General features: G+C 39.8%; 1 protein-coding gene across 3 annotated transcripts in view; it reads right to left on the bottom strand.

Moving 5' to 3' along the window:
- The window catches only part of ARHGEF12 (Rho guanine nucleotide exchange factor 12), a 76739-nt gene that overhangs the window by 16738 nt on the left and 41455 nt on the right, over positions 1 to 18546 (bottom strand). For 2 of the 3 annotated variants that reach the window (XM_059829624.1, XM_059829625.1), the window contains 23 exons: positions 16542 to 16640; positions 16028 to 16077; positions 15150 to 15207; positions 14232 to 14410; positions 13556 to 13633; positions 12920 to 13039; positions 12184 to 12318; positions 10505 to 10576; positions 9636 to 9728; positions 8992 to 9102; positions 8675 to 8773; positions 8030 to 8072; positions 7522 to 7627; positions 6549 to 6686; positions 6024 to 6056; positions 5159 to 5273; positions 3955 to 4060; positions 3515 to 3727; positions 2923 to 3052; positions 2579 to 2614; positions 1794 to 1948; positions 976 to 1122; positions 149 to 234 (listed from right to left, as the gene is read on the bottom strand). In XM_059829624.1, coding sequence (XP_059685607.1) covers positions 149 to 234; positions 976 to 1122; positions 1794 to 1948; positions 2579 to 2614; positions 2923 to 3052; positions 3515 to 3727; positions 3955 to 4060; positions 5159 to 5273; positions 6024 to 6056; positions 6549 to 6686; positions 7522 to 7627; positions 8030 to 8072; positions 8675 to 8773; positions 8992 to 9102; positions 9636 to 9728; positions 10505 to 10576; positions 12184 to 12318; positions 12920 to 13039; positions 13556 to 13633; positions 14232 to 14410; positions 15150 to 15207; positions 16028 to 16077; positions 16542 to 16640 — 2402 coding nt within the window. Of the gene's footprint in view, positions 1 to 148; positions 235 to 975; positions 1123 to 1793; positions 1949 to 2578; positions 2615 to 2922; positions 3053 to 3514; positions 3728 to 3954; positions 4061 to 5155; positions 5274 to 6023; positions 6057 to 6548; positions 6687 to 7521; positions 7628 to 8029; positions 8073 to 8674; positions 8774 to 8991; positions 9103 to 9635; positions 9729 to 10504; positions 10577 to 12183; positions 12319 to 12919; positions 13040 to 13555; positions 13634 to 14231; positions 14411 to 15149; positions 15208 to 16027; positions 16078 to 16541; positions 16641 to 18546 lie in introns of all 3 variants that reach the window. The other variant, XM_059829623.1, reaches the window with a different exon arrangement.

Here is an 18546-nt window from a genome sequence, read left to right as displayed (position 1 = left end):
TCTCTAGCTCTGTATTGGCTCCATAGAAATGACAACTCTAAGACCTTCAGTTCCTATTAGCTGGGAATTACCTTCACTAACCTCTGACTCTGTCATTCTATGAAACATTATTTTCAAGTACAAGAAAGCAAAAAAAGATTTTACTTACCCAAGAAAGCAAGTCTTCCCCAATTTGACCAATAACAGAAGTCTCGTTCCTTTTTCGGACAGCTTTCATCTGATCGTTCAAAGCAACTTAAAAAAAAAGTAAATTTTATTAATACTGCTTAATTTGTTTGCTTAATTTTTGGCATTTATTTTAAAATAAAAGCAATGTAATCAATTTAGCAGAATATCTAAGAAAATGTTACATAACTCCTTTGCACTTCTGTCTCACCTGTCTTCAAATGACCCCTAAGAATCTTTCCAGTCTTATCTTTTCTGAGGCTCAATATCACTGCCCTTTTAAAAACATAGGAATAATGTAGAACACACTTTAAGCCACCTGCATAAAATTACACAACTGATATTCAGCGGCAGAACTGAAATGCTGATTCTGAACAGTCCTTTCTCTAAACAATTAGGAAGGGCCACCCTTCAAAACCACCTGCAAGACATCAAGTCTTTTCAGATTTGTTTTCATATTCTCTTCAACAACAGTTGTAATGTTTTGAACATTGACCCATGAAGACCATTCATCAAAGCATTGCTCCTTTTATCAAAGCATGAATCAGCACAAGACAGTCTGTGTACACAGGTAAGAAAACACAAGTATCTGAAACACTGGACGCACACATTCTTTATCAAAATATCTTTGTAAATCAGAAATCTAAAAACTGTGTGCAAAAGGAAGAACAGCTGTAGTATGCTTTTTCATCTGAAGTGTTGTATGAGGTTGCCTCTTGTTTCAGAGTCACTTGCTTAAATTTTTCAGATATTTGTATCCAGAATTCCAGCTGAGACTACAAAGCTGAAAGGCACCTCAGCTGCTCTTACCATGAAGCCCAAGGATATCCTCCAGATTTGAAAAGATTTTCCGTTTGTCACTGGAGTTCAGGATCCCTTCCCGAGTGACACGCTGGTAGAAGACATTATGCAGAACCTTCAGCGTGCGGACATGAGCTCTCTCGGTGTAAAACAATTCTGAAGAGAGAGGGGAAAGCACAATTGTAACGTAACTACCTACTTAAAGAGGTGTAGCAACGTGGATCCAAATGTGAAGCAAGCAGAAGTATAAACTTACAAAAGTCTACCTCACCACCAACACTTCCTTTGTTAGCCCGTACTCCAGCTTGCTCCAGAATGGAGCCACGCTCTGCTATGCTTCCATGTTTGAAAGAACAGAGAAGCCAGTTGATTCGTGACTCATAATTTACCCCAAAACAAACAGTGAGCTCTTAGCCGCTCCTATAGCTACGCAGAGTGTTCTGCAGGATTGCAAGACCTGAAATTGAGACGAAGCTTTTAAGACGAAGTTTGGCAGTAGCTTTCCATTTACATCCTGTGCTTTCCAAAGGTCCATACAGTGCCTCTTGCTTTCTTTTGTAGAACATGATATTGCGAACTGGCCTTTCAGTGTCAAACCACTTAATATTGTTTATTTCTTCTCTAAGGACTGGATAAGTTTCATCTCAGGATACTTTTCAGTAACAAGTTTCACACACACGAACTCTGCAAACCAGAAGTAATAGATGGCCACTACCTTGAGCAGATCAGTGAAGAAAGACCTAGTTTTAAAATTTAAGAACTTCAGAGCTCCAGAGGACAGATTTCAACTTTGTGCTTGGTAAGCTGGGAAAAAATATCCATCTCACCATTAATCACTTCTTGGCGCTTGATTTCATAGGGTTTCAGCCCCATCAACACTTCTCGGCTCACAAGTTGCTGCCAGTTGGGAGGGTCCATGTCCATGTCAAAATCATATAGCTCATCTTCACTTTGTACATCTGCGAAACCAACGCTGTCCATCCTAACATGAAAAAATATGTCAGATACTTCTCATTTTAGGCATGGATGTAAGGAAAAAAGAAGAGAAAATCTAAGTATATATATCAGTTGCAAAACATTATGCATATGCTCTCCATAACAGCTGGAGGCTGTTAGATATCTGAACCTATAAGGCATGTTTTCTAATTTTGCCCTTTACAGAACAACTAAGAGTGAATATCTGTTCTTACAATATTTCCATAACCCTCCTTTTAATGATACAGATAAAATAATTTGCCTGAATTCAAATATCAAGTCGGTGAAAGGGCAGGTTACAATTTCTTTCCTCCATCTATCTGCAGATACAGCAATACACAGATTTAAAACAAAAATGTGGAAATCTCAACTCCCTAACCTATCAATTCAAATCAGTAGATATAACAATCACTATACTTCACTTATAGATCAAAGGGCTTATCTGCATATGATTCACTCTACCTGTCCTATATTTGGATGTCAGTGTCTCATTTCATACATGCGTTATTTAAGAAAAGGAAAGATCATGCAGACAATTGTACTGGCTCAGAACAAGGAACACTACTGCATTCTACTTCATAACCTATTACAATCTAAACAAATTCAGTGAAGTTCAAACATTCATAAGCATACTCACTTGCGAAAAGGCTTTGGTGTTCCCATGTCAACCATTCTGCAAAGAATGAAAGGAATTATTCGGGAAGCTTATGCAAGAATTTCACTCCACTCAGACATTCAGCATAACTTCAGAGTAAAGGCCTAACCTCCTAACTAGAACGTTTTGTCCATCTGTCAGCCTCACCCTCCTGATGCATAGTTTTCTAGTACTACCATAGTAGCAGACACAGACCAGCATTTCCTACTTCTACCAATAATGTTTAATACAAATGATGTCACTAACAGTTTTACGGACTAAGCTTCAACAGCCACTGTCACATCAACCGTCTTCCAAGGCTCAAGCAACCAGGACACCACAGTTACCTCTCTGATTCTCCTTCCTCCTCCTGCAAGTTTTCCAAAGGAGATGGGAATTCAAAGGTATTATTAGGTGTGCGGGGTGTGCCATCCATACAGTCATTAGCAGGTGGAGCTTCTCCAGTCTGCTTCAAACCTGGACAGAGAATAAGTATGAAATGTCAAGAACTGTACCAAATTAGAGTACATTAGAGAACTTCACAGCTTCTTCATAGCCTCTTGATTCACAGCCTCATTTCAGCTTAGAGCTGAAGGAACTGAATTCCTAGGTTGGTAAAAAAATCTCAGTGACAAATGTTTCCAGATGACACTGACTTGTGCTTACAAAAGCAGGCACCTGAGAATGTTTTTTTTTCTCCTGTTAGATGATCCAATGCCACAATGATAGAACCCACCTAGCAACAATTTCTGGCCATGATAAGATTTCCTAATTTGAACCAGAGACTAAGTCACAAAAGATGACTAAGGTGAGGAAGATCATGTCTAATGACATAAAAACATTTCCTAATTTGTCAAGTTTGTTGCATCAGAACTGTGCTTTGCATATACTGTTCACAACACAATCTTCAGTCATTCCTCTTTGCTAGTATCATCCTACCTGTTTCGCTGTCCTTGCTTCCCTCTGGAGATGAAAAGGGACCCACTGCCAAAGGAGACATTGGGTTGGTAGGTGGGTATGGCGCTTCTGTTCCATCACTGGAGGACCCACTCTGGCGCATCTTGCTAGAATCTGGTGGCTCTGGGCTAACAGAAGATGCTGTAGGTAAGTGCTTTGGATGGCGGGGCTTCTGCATTTCCATGGCTCTGCCAACTAAACAAACACAGAGCCATTATATTGCTGAAAGAGCTTTTACCTGTTTTTAGTGATGAAGAGAGGAAGCATTTCAGGACAAAATTAGGTTTGTGTGTCTTCAAAAAACATGTTTTAAAACCAAAAAGTTTACTGAGTCTTTTTAGCACAGATTTTTAAAAGACAGCAGAGACTATCTGGCTTTCAGACTAATAGTTAGGGAACATATATTTCTTTGTCTGACATACTTGCACTGCTATCATGTCGACTCGGTCTCCTTGGTGGGCCCAGAATATTAGGAAAGCCTCTTCTCTTTCCTTTTTCCTCTCCTTCTTTCTCTTTCTTGATACTTTGCTGCAGTTGATATACAACAAAGAAGAGCAAAGCAAACAGATCACTCATTTCTTCGAATTCGGTTATTTACTGAGATATTGACTAATTCTTTAAAACTGCAGGAGTTTGGTATAAGAGAATTTTATTTCTAGCAAGTTATTGAGATGTCAACATCCTGCAGCATCATAGGCAAAGAGCCTACAGACAGACTATGAGTGGTGCGTAACAGGGTTAGCAGCCAGGAGCCACAGCATCTTAAGAGATACATCTGTTATAAGCAAAAACTCACACACCCTGTTTTTAACTGAGCAGGAGCTAGAAACCACTCTCCTCCCTAGGGTCAGAGACCAATTTACAGCAACCAGTAGCACCTTGTTTCTCTAAGGCACAACATCTTGTGACTCCAAACCTCCACAAGCATACAGACTCTAATCTGGGAGAGAGAAATACAACTTATCTTACCACTTCAGGAAGGTTGCAAACGCTTGATCTAACCTTTTCACAACCTCAGTACAGAACTGCTAGTAACGGTTAACATTTCAAAGGAAGCTGATGAAAATAAGTAGCTACTGTGACCAGATACACCCCCATACTGTGGGAGACAACCGAACACACCCACAGAGATGGGAGTTTTGGTGGAAAATTTCATTATATAACTGGGAAAGTGTGGGTGGCACAAAAAGTAGCTTTCCTGCATCATGAAGCATGAGTTTTTGGGCAAGTTTCTCAAGAAGAAAACTAAAGTCTACAGGCCAACAGGCTGATTAGCCTTAATGAGATCCTCAAGTGATTCAAGGTTGTATTATATGAAACATTTCTCACCCAAAATTTTAATAAGGCTAGAACTGTGCAAAACAAGCAGAATTCAGGCATACATGTAAAGGAAGAAAGAAGGCAACTCATTTCTAATTCATGTGTCTGAAAACATATGTAGAACCCAATTTCATCTGTTAGGTTTTATGTGCAGCTCAGTAACCCCGTATCTTTTTTGATGCAGCAATGAAGACTGTAAAATAATACCAACTTCTAACGTGTCATGCAAAAGTGGATTTTCAATTCTAACAAAGCACCCATCCTGGGCAGCTTTAAACAAACGCACTCTGGCCACAACACTACTACCTTGATCTTTGGCAAGAAACCAATACGGCCACGCTTCTGCTCCAGGTTCCGAGGTTCTTTAACTTTGACTCCCAGGTGTTTCATGTAAGTAAGAATCACATACTGCATTGTGGAACTGCCAAGTATATACAAAAACAATAAGATGGAGGATAAGGAAAAAGGTATCGGGGAAAATATATTTTGTCAAGAAAATTAAAAAGGTCAAATGCAAAAGTTCTATTGAGAAATTAACCATTTTTAGAGTAAAAGAACTTGGCATCTTTTTTTTTTTAATACGAAACAAACTATCACAGACAATGGGAAAGATTCAGTCAATATCAGAATTTGTCCTCTTGTAAACAAAAGATGGAGCATATAAAAAGGCATACCAGCCTACAAGGTAAAAATGTAATTTTGAGAATTACACAGAAGGTCCTAAAATGATATACTAAATACATATTTGAAGTCACAGTATAGTTTTGACTTATGATAAAAATAAGTAACAGTAAAAAGTATGGTTGCTGTAAAGAGTATAGTAAAAGCTACCCAGACAGTTGTATACATACATACTGAACAAGGCAAGGCACATACAGAAAATAAATGTTAGACCAGATTGAAAATAGCTACAAAACAAAACCAAAAGAAACACGAAGTCTCAGCAACAGTCATTTTTTCAGATCTGAAACAAAGGCAACAAACTTCAGAATAAGAAGTGTCTGAGAGCAAGAGGCTGATGCTCTGAATTCAAACCAATTGTGCCAGGGGATTTAGAAACTGAGAGTTCGCGGCTGCAGCCAGCAGAGGGCTGTCTTGCTCTGCTCAGCAGAACACAGAGCCAGCAGTGGGGTTCTTACTTCACAGACCAAGCCCACACAACTTCCATTACCTCTTGTCTTCTTCCAAAGGCTGAGATGTCATCCTAAAAACAAAAAAGAATTTAAAAACGAAACTCAAAAACTATTTAACACCCAGTCACATCCACCCAAACATCAGCAGTTGTGTTCAAAGTGTCCTTTAGAATGTTAGAAAGTCGGGGCGGGGGGGAGTAGTAAACAAAAATGAAGGTTCAGCTGGGAAAACTGGATTCAGCTCACATTAAAAACAAAAATGGGTTCTGAAGCTATAGGTTTCTACAATGCAAAACCACGACTCTGACCTAATAACACACAAGCTGACAACAGAAGCATTACCTCTGCTATTTGAACAGTAGCTTCCTGGAAAAGATATATGGACTTGAACTATTAGCTTACTTTTGGCTGTCATTACTCAAACATATGCTGACAGCAAACAGGGGAAGCAATGTAAATGTAGTGATGTCAAATTGCTTCTAGTTCCTAATTCCTTGCTCTGCTGTTGTCAGGTTCAGGGTAGAACTTTTTTTACCCCCACAATTATACTTTCTGTTACTCACAAGACTTCCTCAATTTTAGCAATAATCTGTTCTGCACATGCTCTTTCCTTCTCCACTGCATTCCGATCACGAACTCTTTCTGCATCCAGCTTGGTTAGCTCTCCTTCTGCCAGAGTCAATCCCATACTACGTTTCTGCCTGAAAAATGGGGAGAGGGAAGCATCACTTGGAATTGAATACTGACCTGTAACAAGGAAAAGCAACCTCTTGACATTCAGAAGGTCAAACAGGTTTCATTATTGGTTTCTATATGAAAATCGAGAGGTCATGACATTTCTCCATAACATTTGCACTCCCTGTAAAACATACCTAAGATAGCCTTCAGAGGGATAAAGTTGTATGATATTTACCAAGAGAGGCAGCCATTGCAAGGGTCAAGAAGTAGTTACTCTTTTTGCAGCAACTCGGGTTGTATATTTGAAGCATATACTTGAATTAAGACATTTTTAGGTATGAAAAAGTCCATTATTGAACACTTATCTGGGTATAATGTCTCATGGTGGCACAGAGCTCTTTATGACTCCACATGGAAAGGCATATTAATTATCAAATTCTACTACATGCTCATGACAGCCTTCTAAAGCGGATTATTCCATGCCCAAAGGGGAGAGGGAAGGAAAAAAGGAGAAGAAGAAAAAAAAAAAGATGTAAGCTGATTATAAACACAATTAGTAAGAAGGATTTATATAACAGCACCTAAGTAACAATATTCTGAAATTGCCTCAAATAGCTTCAGGGAATGAAGAATCCAAGCTCTAAAATTGATCTTGCAAATTGATTACTTGCAACACAGTGTCAAAAAACATTCAAGGATAGGTCACAGGGTGACCCTGGAGGCTCTCTCCAGTGGTATCTTCCTATTCAGTCCAAGATGAATTACTATGTCCCTTGAATTTGGACTTCCCCTGTATTGGACATGTTGACTGAGGACAGGTATGAATTAAATGAAAACTACACTGACAACTGTTGTTACCTGAAATCTTCCAGATTTCTTTGAACTTCTGGACAGACTTTATCTTGCATAGTTTGTATAAATTGCCGATGAAGCTCTTCAGGAAGGAGTTCTGGCCTTCTTCTGTCTGTATGTCAGAAGAGAAAAGTTAATAGATTATTCTTTTGAGAACAGTCCTCTCCACCTCAGAATAGTCACTCACACATACACTTTGACTCATCCAAGAGTACCCTTTTGCCTTTCACTTGCTGATAATACGAACTTCAGTGCAGTAAGTGTAAGCAGCCTTGGCCACTATCATACTAAAAAATGTACATGTCAATGCGGCCAATGTTTCCCACCACTTACGCATGTATCGGAGCACGCATTATGCCCTCCCTAAGAAACATAAGTAGTATTTATTTGTCTCTCCCTGTAACACATGAGACTATATGTTTGAAGTAATCCCAAATGCATTTCAGAAACTTGCTTGGATTGCCTCAGACAATAGAAACTGCAGAAATAGATACCTGAGGCAAGAGCACCTTACCTAGTTCCAAGGAGATTTCATCTGGAACTGGAACTTTTAGATTCTGCAAAAGAAAAGGAAGGCTGGGAGAACATACACAACAAACACCACACCAATAAAACACACAGCACGAAACATACAAGAAAAACCCCTCAAAAGCCAAAATCATATAACCTGAACACCTGATGGTATTAAGGGGGAAGACTCTTATCCTGAATACGTATCATATTACACAAGGATTATTTCATCTAAACATGCAGTACTAGCCTCTGCTACACTAGCCAGTAGTCCAATTCATGACAGTAAAGAAGTTTCTCAGGCTTTCCAACAGACACATAAGATTTCCCAATCCTTGCAATAGCCACATCAATATATGCAGCAATTATTAACTAAAAGGCAATGTATAATAGCTAGAGCTTGCTTACATATCACAAAATTATTTCTCCTATCAGACAATGCATTCCCCATGATTTATTGAGTTAACAGGCATCTGAAGCTACACACCATTCATTTTGCCATATTCACTGGTAACATTTAAACAACGAAACTTTTTATTTTGGAGGACTTAAATAACTCCTTAGTTTTTTTCCAGTTCAGGAGAGTGGAGAAAGGTAGAAGTCAGCTTGTTAGATATGCTTGAAAATGAGAGAAATGACTAGAACCTACTGCAGCTCGGTCCAAGAAGAACTGGTAAAACTCGAGGAAGACACGCCGGGTCTCTTTGGAGTTGGTCTGCTTGTACAAGTCTGTGTAAAGGTAGCACAACTGTGGGAAACAGGAGGGGAAGAAATCAAGCGATACCATGAGAACTCTTCTAAACACCCCTAATTCCAAGTTTTCTTTCAAATATTTCAAGGAATTCAGCATCGCTGGATTGAAACTCTTCCTAGCTACCTTCAGCCTTCTAGATTGCAAGGAGATCCTGATAAACTCTGGTTAAGACTATTAATTTGGGCCAGGGAAACAATTCCAGAACATCTTACCAATGCTGCAGGGTCAAACTGGGACACCACATGATGCAGAAGAACAGCCAGGTGAGCTGGGCGAGATTTCAGGAGCTCAATGTTTTGGAAACAGCTGCATTGTCCGTTAATCTGTAGAGATACATATAAACTATTTGAATTATTTAAGAAAGCTACTGTGAGAAAAACCAAACAGCTTAGCTCCTCATTTGTTTAACTAAAATAAAAACTGATCAATTCCAGAACATTTGCAATGCCATTCTAACATCCCAGGAAGAGCTTACAATAGGAACACTTATTTTAATTACTCTCCTGAACATTGAGTACAATATACTGAAATACAATTCAGAGCAAAGGACAGCTAAAATAACTCAGAATAAATACATCAAAAGCCACGGCAGCTCTACTGCTGTGACAATAATGCAGAACTTAATAGAAACTAAGCAAGCAAAAGAAATTCAAACAAGGCAAATGAATTTCTAGAAAGCTTGAAGTTATGAGAAGACAGAAAGAATAACAGAAAGAATCAAAGATGGCATATTGTCATAAACTCCCCAAGCTGCTCAATAAAGACAAGTCATAGAGCACTTGTAGTTTAGGCACAAAGGAACAGAATTTTGGTTGAGGGGGGAAAAGGGGTAGCTGAGGCTAAAAGTCATTCCCACCTGCTCCTGCTCAGTGTCAAAGTCATCATCCTCTGCTCCAATGATCTGAGGCCCCACTCGGGATAAAGGACTTCCAACACTAGGCTGGGAATCCTGGGATGAGTCGGGAGTGAGGGAAGAGAAGGAAGAAATGTACAGTGTTATTACTCTCTTGGCACAGTAAACCTTCTTTACCAAACTAGAGATGTTACTATAATTTTTATTCTCCTCAAAACTCAGTGGAAACCCATGTGCCTTTACTCAACCTTGTCCAAGTTTGCAGTTGTGAGATACCCTTACGAATGCTCCTCCCAAGTTGCAAGCACTCAGAAACATTAAATCAGATGATTCAAAACCAACTGCATCATCTACAGACATGAGCACACTAAGCATGTGGCATATGACAAATGCCATCTTAGTAAAACTGGAGAAATATGTCTTTGGGAAGTCAAGCGGATGAGGGGAAAAATACTTCAGAAGTCATCCTAAGGAAGATAATAATATGTTCAGATAGGTCTGCACTTTCTGCTATGTTTCACTTTTACCTACTCTTGAGGCCATCCCTGATAATGCCAGCCTTGTAATGACTAAATATCCTAAAGAAAAAACTGTTTCATTTACTCCTGGACTCACGGAATAAAATATGTACAACTGCTCTACCTATTCTAGGTCCAGCTATTTTACTGCTGAGTATATATTTCTCGCCTCTAAATGGGCCTGCTATTAAGCTCCATAAACATTTACTCAGCTAATTAACTTCCTCTGCACAATTTTAATTGCATTTTTTTTTTTCTAAAGCAAAGTTTATGCATGCTCCATCTAGAAAGCAGGGGAAAATCAGCAAGGTTTTAAATAGGCCCATTACAAGTGACACTATGTTTTGTACTCACAGCATCTTGAACCTCAGTCTTTTCTGGGCTCTCATCCTGATAAATCCGCTCCTTCAAGCCACTGCGAGGACTCTGGGAAAGAAGGAAGTTCAGTTCTAGTGAGTACCAGTAAATTCAGGAAAATGAGAAATACACAGTGCGTTTTTCAGCCACAACAGCCACAAATTCTCCTTTCTCACAGAGTAAGCTGTTAAAACAGCTGAGGTATGAACCACCAAACTAAAATGTCTGACCTACATGCACAGTTTTTTTAAAAAAAAAAAAAAATCAAAAACCAACCAAATGCAGAAGCAGTTTTGGTAAGAAAGCTAGTGACACTGAGTAACAGCAGAGCTGTAAAATCTACTAGTGCCCCTGTCCTTAGCTTTCTCTTTGCCCTCTCCACCTCTTCTGACAGTTTATGTAGTACCCATGTTGCTAGGACTCTGACTAGGCCCTTTTCTCAACATCCCCTCTGAAGAGGGGCTTCCCAGTAATGAGCTCAGTATTTCAGGTGTAGTATCACAGTGCCCAGCAGAAGGGGCTAGTACTTCTCTCCACTTGCTGCCAATCCTCTCTCTCATGTAGCCCAGCAGACACCTGGCTTTATTTGCAAAAAGCATGTCCTGTTGGCTCATCTTCAGTGTGTCCACAGTAACAGCCAGCTAGGCTACTACTCAGCCTGTTGGTTTCCAGGCTGTATTGATGCATGGAGTTATTTCACCCCAGGTGTAGAACTCTGGGTTTCTTGTTAAACTTCAAGATGTTTCTATTGCCCCCAATCCTTAAGTTCCTCAGGGTCACTTTGGATTGAAAAATCTTGAATGTTTCGTGTGTCAATCACCTCCAGTGATCAAATACCATCCACAATACTGACAGGACTAAGTTTATTAGGAAGACAACTATGAATTTTGTTCTGCATATATTATCATAAACATGAGTGGTATCTAGTCAGATTTGGAGTTGGAGGAGGAATGTTTCAGAATAGAGTCATGTATGTTCACATTTGGGAGGTATATCTTACCCATCTTCCTTTCACTTCCAAATGCTAGTACAAAATTTAGCTCCCACATCCTTAAGTTAAACAACAAACTTAGGCCAAAACCCAAGTACAGAGTCTCAATTCCTCTGCACTTATCAGATAGAGACTTAATTAAGGATTAGGTACCAAGGCATTCCTATAGGGAGACCATACGAGCACACAGATTGATAACTAATGAGTGAACAGACTAAGAGCCTTTATTGCTGGCAATAATTGAAGCTTATTTGGTAGAAGTGAGGCTCTTCCCCCTTTCATGGCAATCTGCCCACTGATTGGATCTGAGTCACAGCTACCGCAATTAAACATTACCATACTCTTAAAAGATGCTCTAATTGGTATTTCCGAGTTCTGAGAAAGATGCTGGCATCTATCTTTCTTTGTCTGGTTACAGGGATTGTGCCAGGAAAATCTAACCCTGGATAAAAACCCAAAACCCACACTATTTCTTTCCCAGTCCCTAATGGAAGTCCAATATAGTATGCTTCCTCAGGGAAGTACTTTTGGTGTGTACTGAGAAGCCTATTCTAATAATACACAGCATTACTGAGACAGAGTACATATGTGTGATACACAGGACAACACAAACATAAAGAATCTGCACAAGAAAACCAAATCCAAAAGGTATAGAAGCAAAGTCAGGGAGCTGTTTAAAACTCACATCAGCAATGTCACTGTTTGGTCGGGAGGGGCTGTCACCACTGTAATCCAGTTTGGTCACACAATCCCCGCTCTCTGCCTCCACTTCACTGATCTGCAGCGATTCCATCACAGACCTGGAGGACAAGACTCCATCCTAAAAAGATAAAGTGAGTTGGGAGACAGCACAGAGCAAGTAGAATATTTCAAGAGACAATCCTTAAACATTAGCTGTTTCAAAACCCAGTTACTTCACATTATTTATAAAACTTTCTTCATGTATCTAGAAAAAGCTGCAATGCTTTTCTAAGAGAAGACAGAAAAACACACTAAGTTTTCAGGATTTATAACATTATAGGCAGTGGGAAAGGGGGAAAAAATAATACCACCACTGTTTTTTTTTTTTCCAAAAGCAAAGCTGTTTTACACTTCCAGTTATTCATTCTTCACTGTAAGAATTAAGTTGTATTGACAGACAGACTAAAAGACACATCATAGTTTGCGCTTACTGTTTTAAAAGCAGTTTTTCACAGATGATTTGAAAGTACATTGTAAAGTCTACTTCATATACTGACCTTGCACTGTATTGCTTGACAGGTTCTGCAAGCCTAATTACAAGTCTCAACTCTAGAGGGTGCAATTTGCCTGTACAAGCACAGAAGAGCATGGCAGGGAACTCCTGCTTGCCCAGAACACCACCATCCCCCAAGAATTTTCACCCGGAACACACCACAGAGAAGCCTGACACATTCCGTTACCTGAGTACAGCCTGTGGCTTTGGACAACTGCTCTTGCAGCTGAGGAATGTGCTTCTTTGTTTCCTGTATCTCTTTGAGCAGTCGTGTGGTGGGTGATCGGCTATACTCTTCTTGCAGAGACTGAAATAATTTTATGAGCTTTCATTCAGTATTTCCTCAATATCAAAGCCTAGAACTACAACCTACTACTAATCTTCATTCCATTTACATATTTTAAATAATAAACAGCACATCTGCACACCTACCAAATAGATGCTACAGAATGTCCATTTTATATAGCTCTCCTCTGTCTCCTGTGCCATATGAAAAATTGATTGAAAAAAGACTGAAATCTCTCAGTAGGAGTCAAAGATGCTTACTTGCCCAAGGATTAGATCAGATTGATGGATATGTACATTTCCGCTTAGGAAAGCTCCCACGAATTTTTTCTTACTCTGTCAAGGATTAAAAACTCAAGAGCTAATAAGTAAGAATGACTAGATCTCTGGTGTTAGGCCAGTATGCAGAAAAGCTAAGCTGAAACACAAGCTATGCAAGGGAATATTGAAGATGCTACTAAGTAGTGATTCAACAACTGATCTTTGTATTTGCACCATACTTCCCTCCAGCCCTCTCAAACTCATGCAACTCCAGTACCTGCAGCCGCTCCTGCTCTTTCTGTAGCATCTTCCTCAGAATCTCCACCTTCTGGTTGTGGACAATATTATTCTCCTCCTAGAAAACACGGAGAGATTAAGGGTCAGATTTTTTGATGGAGCTGGGAAGAAAGATAAGGAAAATGGATATGCCCACTTTTCATCTACTTCCTAAACATGAGCTCCAAAAAGCTCTACAAGAAGCAATTCAAGTTTCTAAATCCTATCCTAGGCATTCTTTCCTACTTTTGAACATAGCTATCAACATTTAAAAAAAAAAAACACAAAAAAACCCAGACTAGAAGTGTTTGCTTATTTGCTTTCCCTACTCTTCTTTGCCACATGTCTGCACATCTTATAACCCACTTTTTAATAGAGGTTACAGCATGACTGGCTTGGACCAAACAATGTATAAACTCACATCATGCAAATTCCAGTGTATCTCAAAGACAGACTGTGAATAACTCTCAACTGTATTTGTATTATCTCAGATAGGACTGGATATTTTTACTTGCAGAATGTTCTTCCCCATGTCATCAAATGCCCACTGGGTGGCAGGATAAATATTCCAATTCGCGATATGTGCAAGATGCACAAACCAATTCAAGAAAAAAATACTTGACCACATTTCTTTCACTGTTACACTGGTTCTTTGGAAAGAGATCTTTAAATCTTACCCCCACAAGCACTGGGCTGGTAATCCTTTCTGCATTTCCTGATGTGCCAGGCGAATGGGGAGATGTCATGATGGGAGACATATGCCCAAATGCTGCCAGATCCACTTCAGAATCAGCTAATGGAATCTGGGGTGACCCCGGTGGGCGCCCCTGAACAGTGAGAGCTACATAGGAACCCGCTGCAGGGAGAACAAGAACAATTCACATTTCAGACACACTTGCAGATTTCCGTGGTTGCTGTTTCTCTGGTTGCCATTTCGCTCTAGAGACAAAAAACTCAGAACATTCTTCACCCATTCATTCTTCAAACCAGAGAACCTGAGAGCACTGTCAACTCTGTTTTAGAGATCTCTGTTTAAGTTTCAGGTAATCCAAAAACTTTCATGGTTATTATCCTTAATAAAGGCACGCAATCCAATTTCTAGTGTATCAGGTTCCATTTACCAGGTTGCATTTACAGTATACATATGCTCATGCCACAAAATAAACTGTGCTAGGGTGGAAGGAACCACTACACCTCCTTCCTCGTACAAGAAAATCAACCAAGAATGCACTTCCTTTAGAAACAGCAGTACTTTGCAAGCATCATACAGTAATCTACATTAAGAGTGCCTGAATAGCTATGGTATTTAAGGTGGAATCAAAAGATGGGAAGACACGTAGGCAAGGTTTCATGGTAACTTTGAACATCAAGCTAAGGAGAAACCAGAGAAGCGTGTATCAGCTCAAGTCCAAGATGTCAAAACGACCCCAATTTCACTTCACTGTTTCATACACATCCTTTATCTCCCAGCACAGGGCATGGTTAGACCTCGTCCTTGTCACTTGAGAGCTTAATCCATCATTGGGCCTTTAAAATTATGCCTTTCATCCTTTAAAGGAGCACAGTGATGAAAATAGTAACCTGCCTTTACTTACACTTGATCAGCTTTACCACCTCCAAATGGTTTGAGTGTGTTACAAGAGTGCCATTCACCTGGGGGTAGGGAGGAAGAGAAAGTTAACAGTGTTTAGCTACTGATTTCCAACCAAAGGTACCCACACACTACATAATAAGCATGTACAATGAAGAACAATATTTTGGTTTGCCCTCTCATCTCCATTACTATGTTTTTCAAGACACTAACAGATAAGCATTTTATCCTGCTAACAGTTTATCTCAGTAAGCAGAGCTCTGCAAAAAGAAAACTATACACATGTACCGAAGAAAACCAAGCAACCAAACAAAAAAAGCAATGCACCTCTGACTGGGCAGAAAAAAAAATTAGGGTAGCTAATTTAATTCATCAATTTAAATGCCTAGTTGAAATCCCAGCTCTATCTGTGTCCGTAGCTGCTGTAGCACAACCATCATTTTTCAGCAATAGTTTCAATAGTCTTTTTAGTTACTGACTTGATTTCTTAGTTGTTTGGGTCTAAAAGAGAACACTGATCTGGGGGCAGTTAGGGGACAAACAATAATCCAAGAAGACTATTTATTTACAGGTAATAATTAATAACTTTCTGTTCCTTCTTTCCCCTCACACTTCTTTTCTTTATCTTATCTGTGATACTTAAACTTTGCAGGATGCTGAACTCACCCATAAAGTTCTGAAACAAAAGTGATCTCCACAACAAAACCAAGTGGGCTTCCAGTGGTTACTGTTCTGGTATCCCCAGAACACAGAAACTGAGACCATTCCTCTATCCCACAGGCAAATGCAAACATCACAGCAGACATATCAATGACATTCTTTCTATTAAATGAGCTCTTTCCCTGAAAGGATCCATTTCTCTGATGATTTGAATGCTCTTACCTTGATAATTCTATCACCTGTTTGCACTCCAGCCCGCATGGCTGCTCCATCTAGAGAGGCAAGAAATTATTTAGTTCCAATTTCAGTAGAAACATTCAAAGCAAAAATGGTTTAAGCACTTCTGTAGTTCCACACAAAGCTACCTCCCATCCTCACCCAAGCTTTCTCTGTCTCTATCAGATTAAAATCTCTGAGTATCTAGACTAGAGCAGTTCTATGCTCGTTTTGTAATGGATACATCAAGCCACAATCCCACCACATTTCAGTAAGTCATTTACTTCCTCTCAGATACAAGAATCAGTTTCCAAATACATCAGACACTGAGGAGGCAATTCACTGCATCCCAACAGTGCAACGCTCTTTGTCCTTGCACATCCACTCCAAAGCTACAGCCATCCCACCTGTGAGGAAGGCATTTGGGGTTTTCTCCTCCAGCTCACGCACATGTTTCTTTGATTCACATGAAAACCCTCTAGGCTGCTCTCTGGCTAGCACATTTCGCAAATCTGCTTACCTTCTTTGACGGACTGCACGAAGACTGGATTGTCTCCGCTGACTGTCAGCCCAAATCCGTTTTCATCCCGTTGGATAACAACACACCGTTGAACAAGACCTGCATAAGAAAGGTGGGGAAAGGGCAGAAGAAAGAGAAGGAGAGAAATACAAAGAGACACAAGCTAGGCATCAGTCCAAAACCTTATCCTCCTAGATAATCACAGAGCACTGAAAGAAACTGGTACAATACAACAGAGGGAGAAATATATGAGAGACAGAAACAGGGCATCAGTCCAGAAACAGATAGGAATGTCAAGACTGGTCAAGCTTTTTGCTTCAGTTACACAAAACAGAGATATACAACAGCAGAGATGCAGACAGCTCTGGCACATCAGACACAACTTGAGGTAAAAGCAGCTTTTAAAGAAAAGCAGCTATGTACACAAACCAATGAGCACAATTTCCCTTTGTCTGTATTAATAGCTCTTCAAAGTACGGCAGAGGGCTGTCATGTTCCAGTACACCATCAAAAACACCAAACAACTTTTACAAGCTACTCTAAAAAATAAGCCATAAATCTCTCGGACTACCATCAGTGGGCTGGACTAAACAGATTTATTGATCAGGAAAAGTTCTCCCAATTCTCAGCAAAAATTTCATCTCGGGGCACCTTCTGTTCTAGATGAGAATATTGCACAGAACCCCAACAGCAGCAGTAAAGAAGTACAAGCCACAATTACTACACTGAACAAGATTTCTGAAATCAAAACCATGCTACTGAAGTACAGGGCCAAAATCCCAGGAGATGTGAGTTTGAATCTGCTCCTCCTTCAACTTGCTGTGTGACATTCAAAGGGAACTTGTTTTGCTTCCCGGTGTTAGGATAACTCAGTACAATGTGAACATAAATACTGTTGCAGAGATAAATGTACTTAGTAGGTGCAGTATTTTGAAAAGGTAAAATGCTTCATGGATGTTCTTTCATTTACCCAGCAGAAACTACTAGCTACTAAACAGCATCCTTATTTCTAACAGCTTGCTTTGCTTCTTCATTTCTAAAGCCACATCAGGCAAAATTCTTACACCAGCATCTTGAAAAAGAATTGGAGTTCTCCATGATAAGATACCAAAATTGTGGCAGTTTAATTTAGTATGGAGGGAAAGGGAATTGTGACGATGCTGTCCCAGCAAGACTGTCTTTTCTGGAATCATTTTAAGGAATGAATGGTAACAGAGTGTGGAGTCATACTCATGTCTTAAATTACTCTCACACCACTACAGCTCCTTTCACTTCTCTGGAGCAACTCCTAATGGAAATAAGGAGCCTGAAGTGGAAATACTGTCTGCCCAGTCAGCCCTGTTCTCCTCGAGTGTGGCACATATGAAAAATGGGTGTGGGAGTAGTGGAAAAGGTTGCATTCCAGCACTTCTGCAGCAGTCTGGTCACAGTATCATATCCCAGTAACTCCCCTTCTGCTGATAAAGTAGAAGCAAATTATGCTATACATAGCAGTCTGCAGTGAGCTGATGGAATGGATGCAAGGTGAAAGCAGACAAGAGGAAAAAACCCACCACCTTTCACACCCACTTCATATGGTTAAGTGAAAGAACATGCCTCTCCCTTTTGTACCTCCCATTTTTCTATATGACCAAGCTTCTTTAAGTCTCACTTCGCAAGAATGATGCCCCAGGGTGGGGTGTGGGAAAGAGAACATATGCTATTTCATAAAAACAGCTCGTTTTAAACCCTGCTGCCAGACGTACAGGTTTTATGAGTAACACAGTAACTAATCTTTTGACTCATAAGAACTGTCCTTGTTTAAAGACACAGTATAGCTCTATGTACTTGTTTCTCTTTCACTGAATTTCTTTCTTTTCCAGAACCAATAACTCTTGGATCTACTGATAAGCTTCCTCCTTGAATGAACCTGATGCCAAAGCAGAGTCAATGCAGTAACAGATGCAACATAAACCCTCCTTACAGAGTATAATTTAAGCTCCAAGAATAATCAAGTTAAACTGTT

This window comes from Gavia stellata, chromosome 26 (genome assembly GCF_030936135.1).
Source record: "Gavia stellata isolate bGavSte3 chromosome 26, bGavSte3.hap2, whole genome shotgun sequence".
Lineage (NCBI taxonomy): Eukaryota > Metazoa > Chordata > Aves > Gaviiformes > Gaviidae > Gavia > Gavia stellata.
The sequence above is the reverse complement of the archived record's forward strand: the minus strand, read 5'-3'. Positions and strand labels throughout refer to the sequence as shown.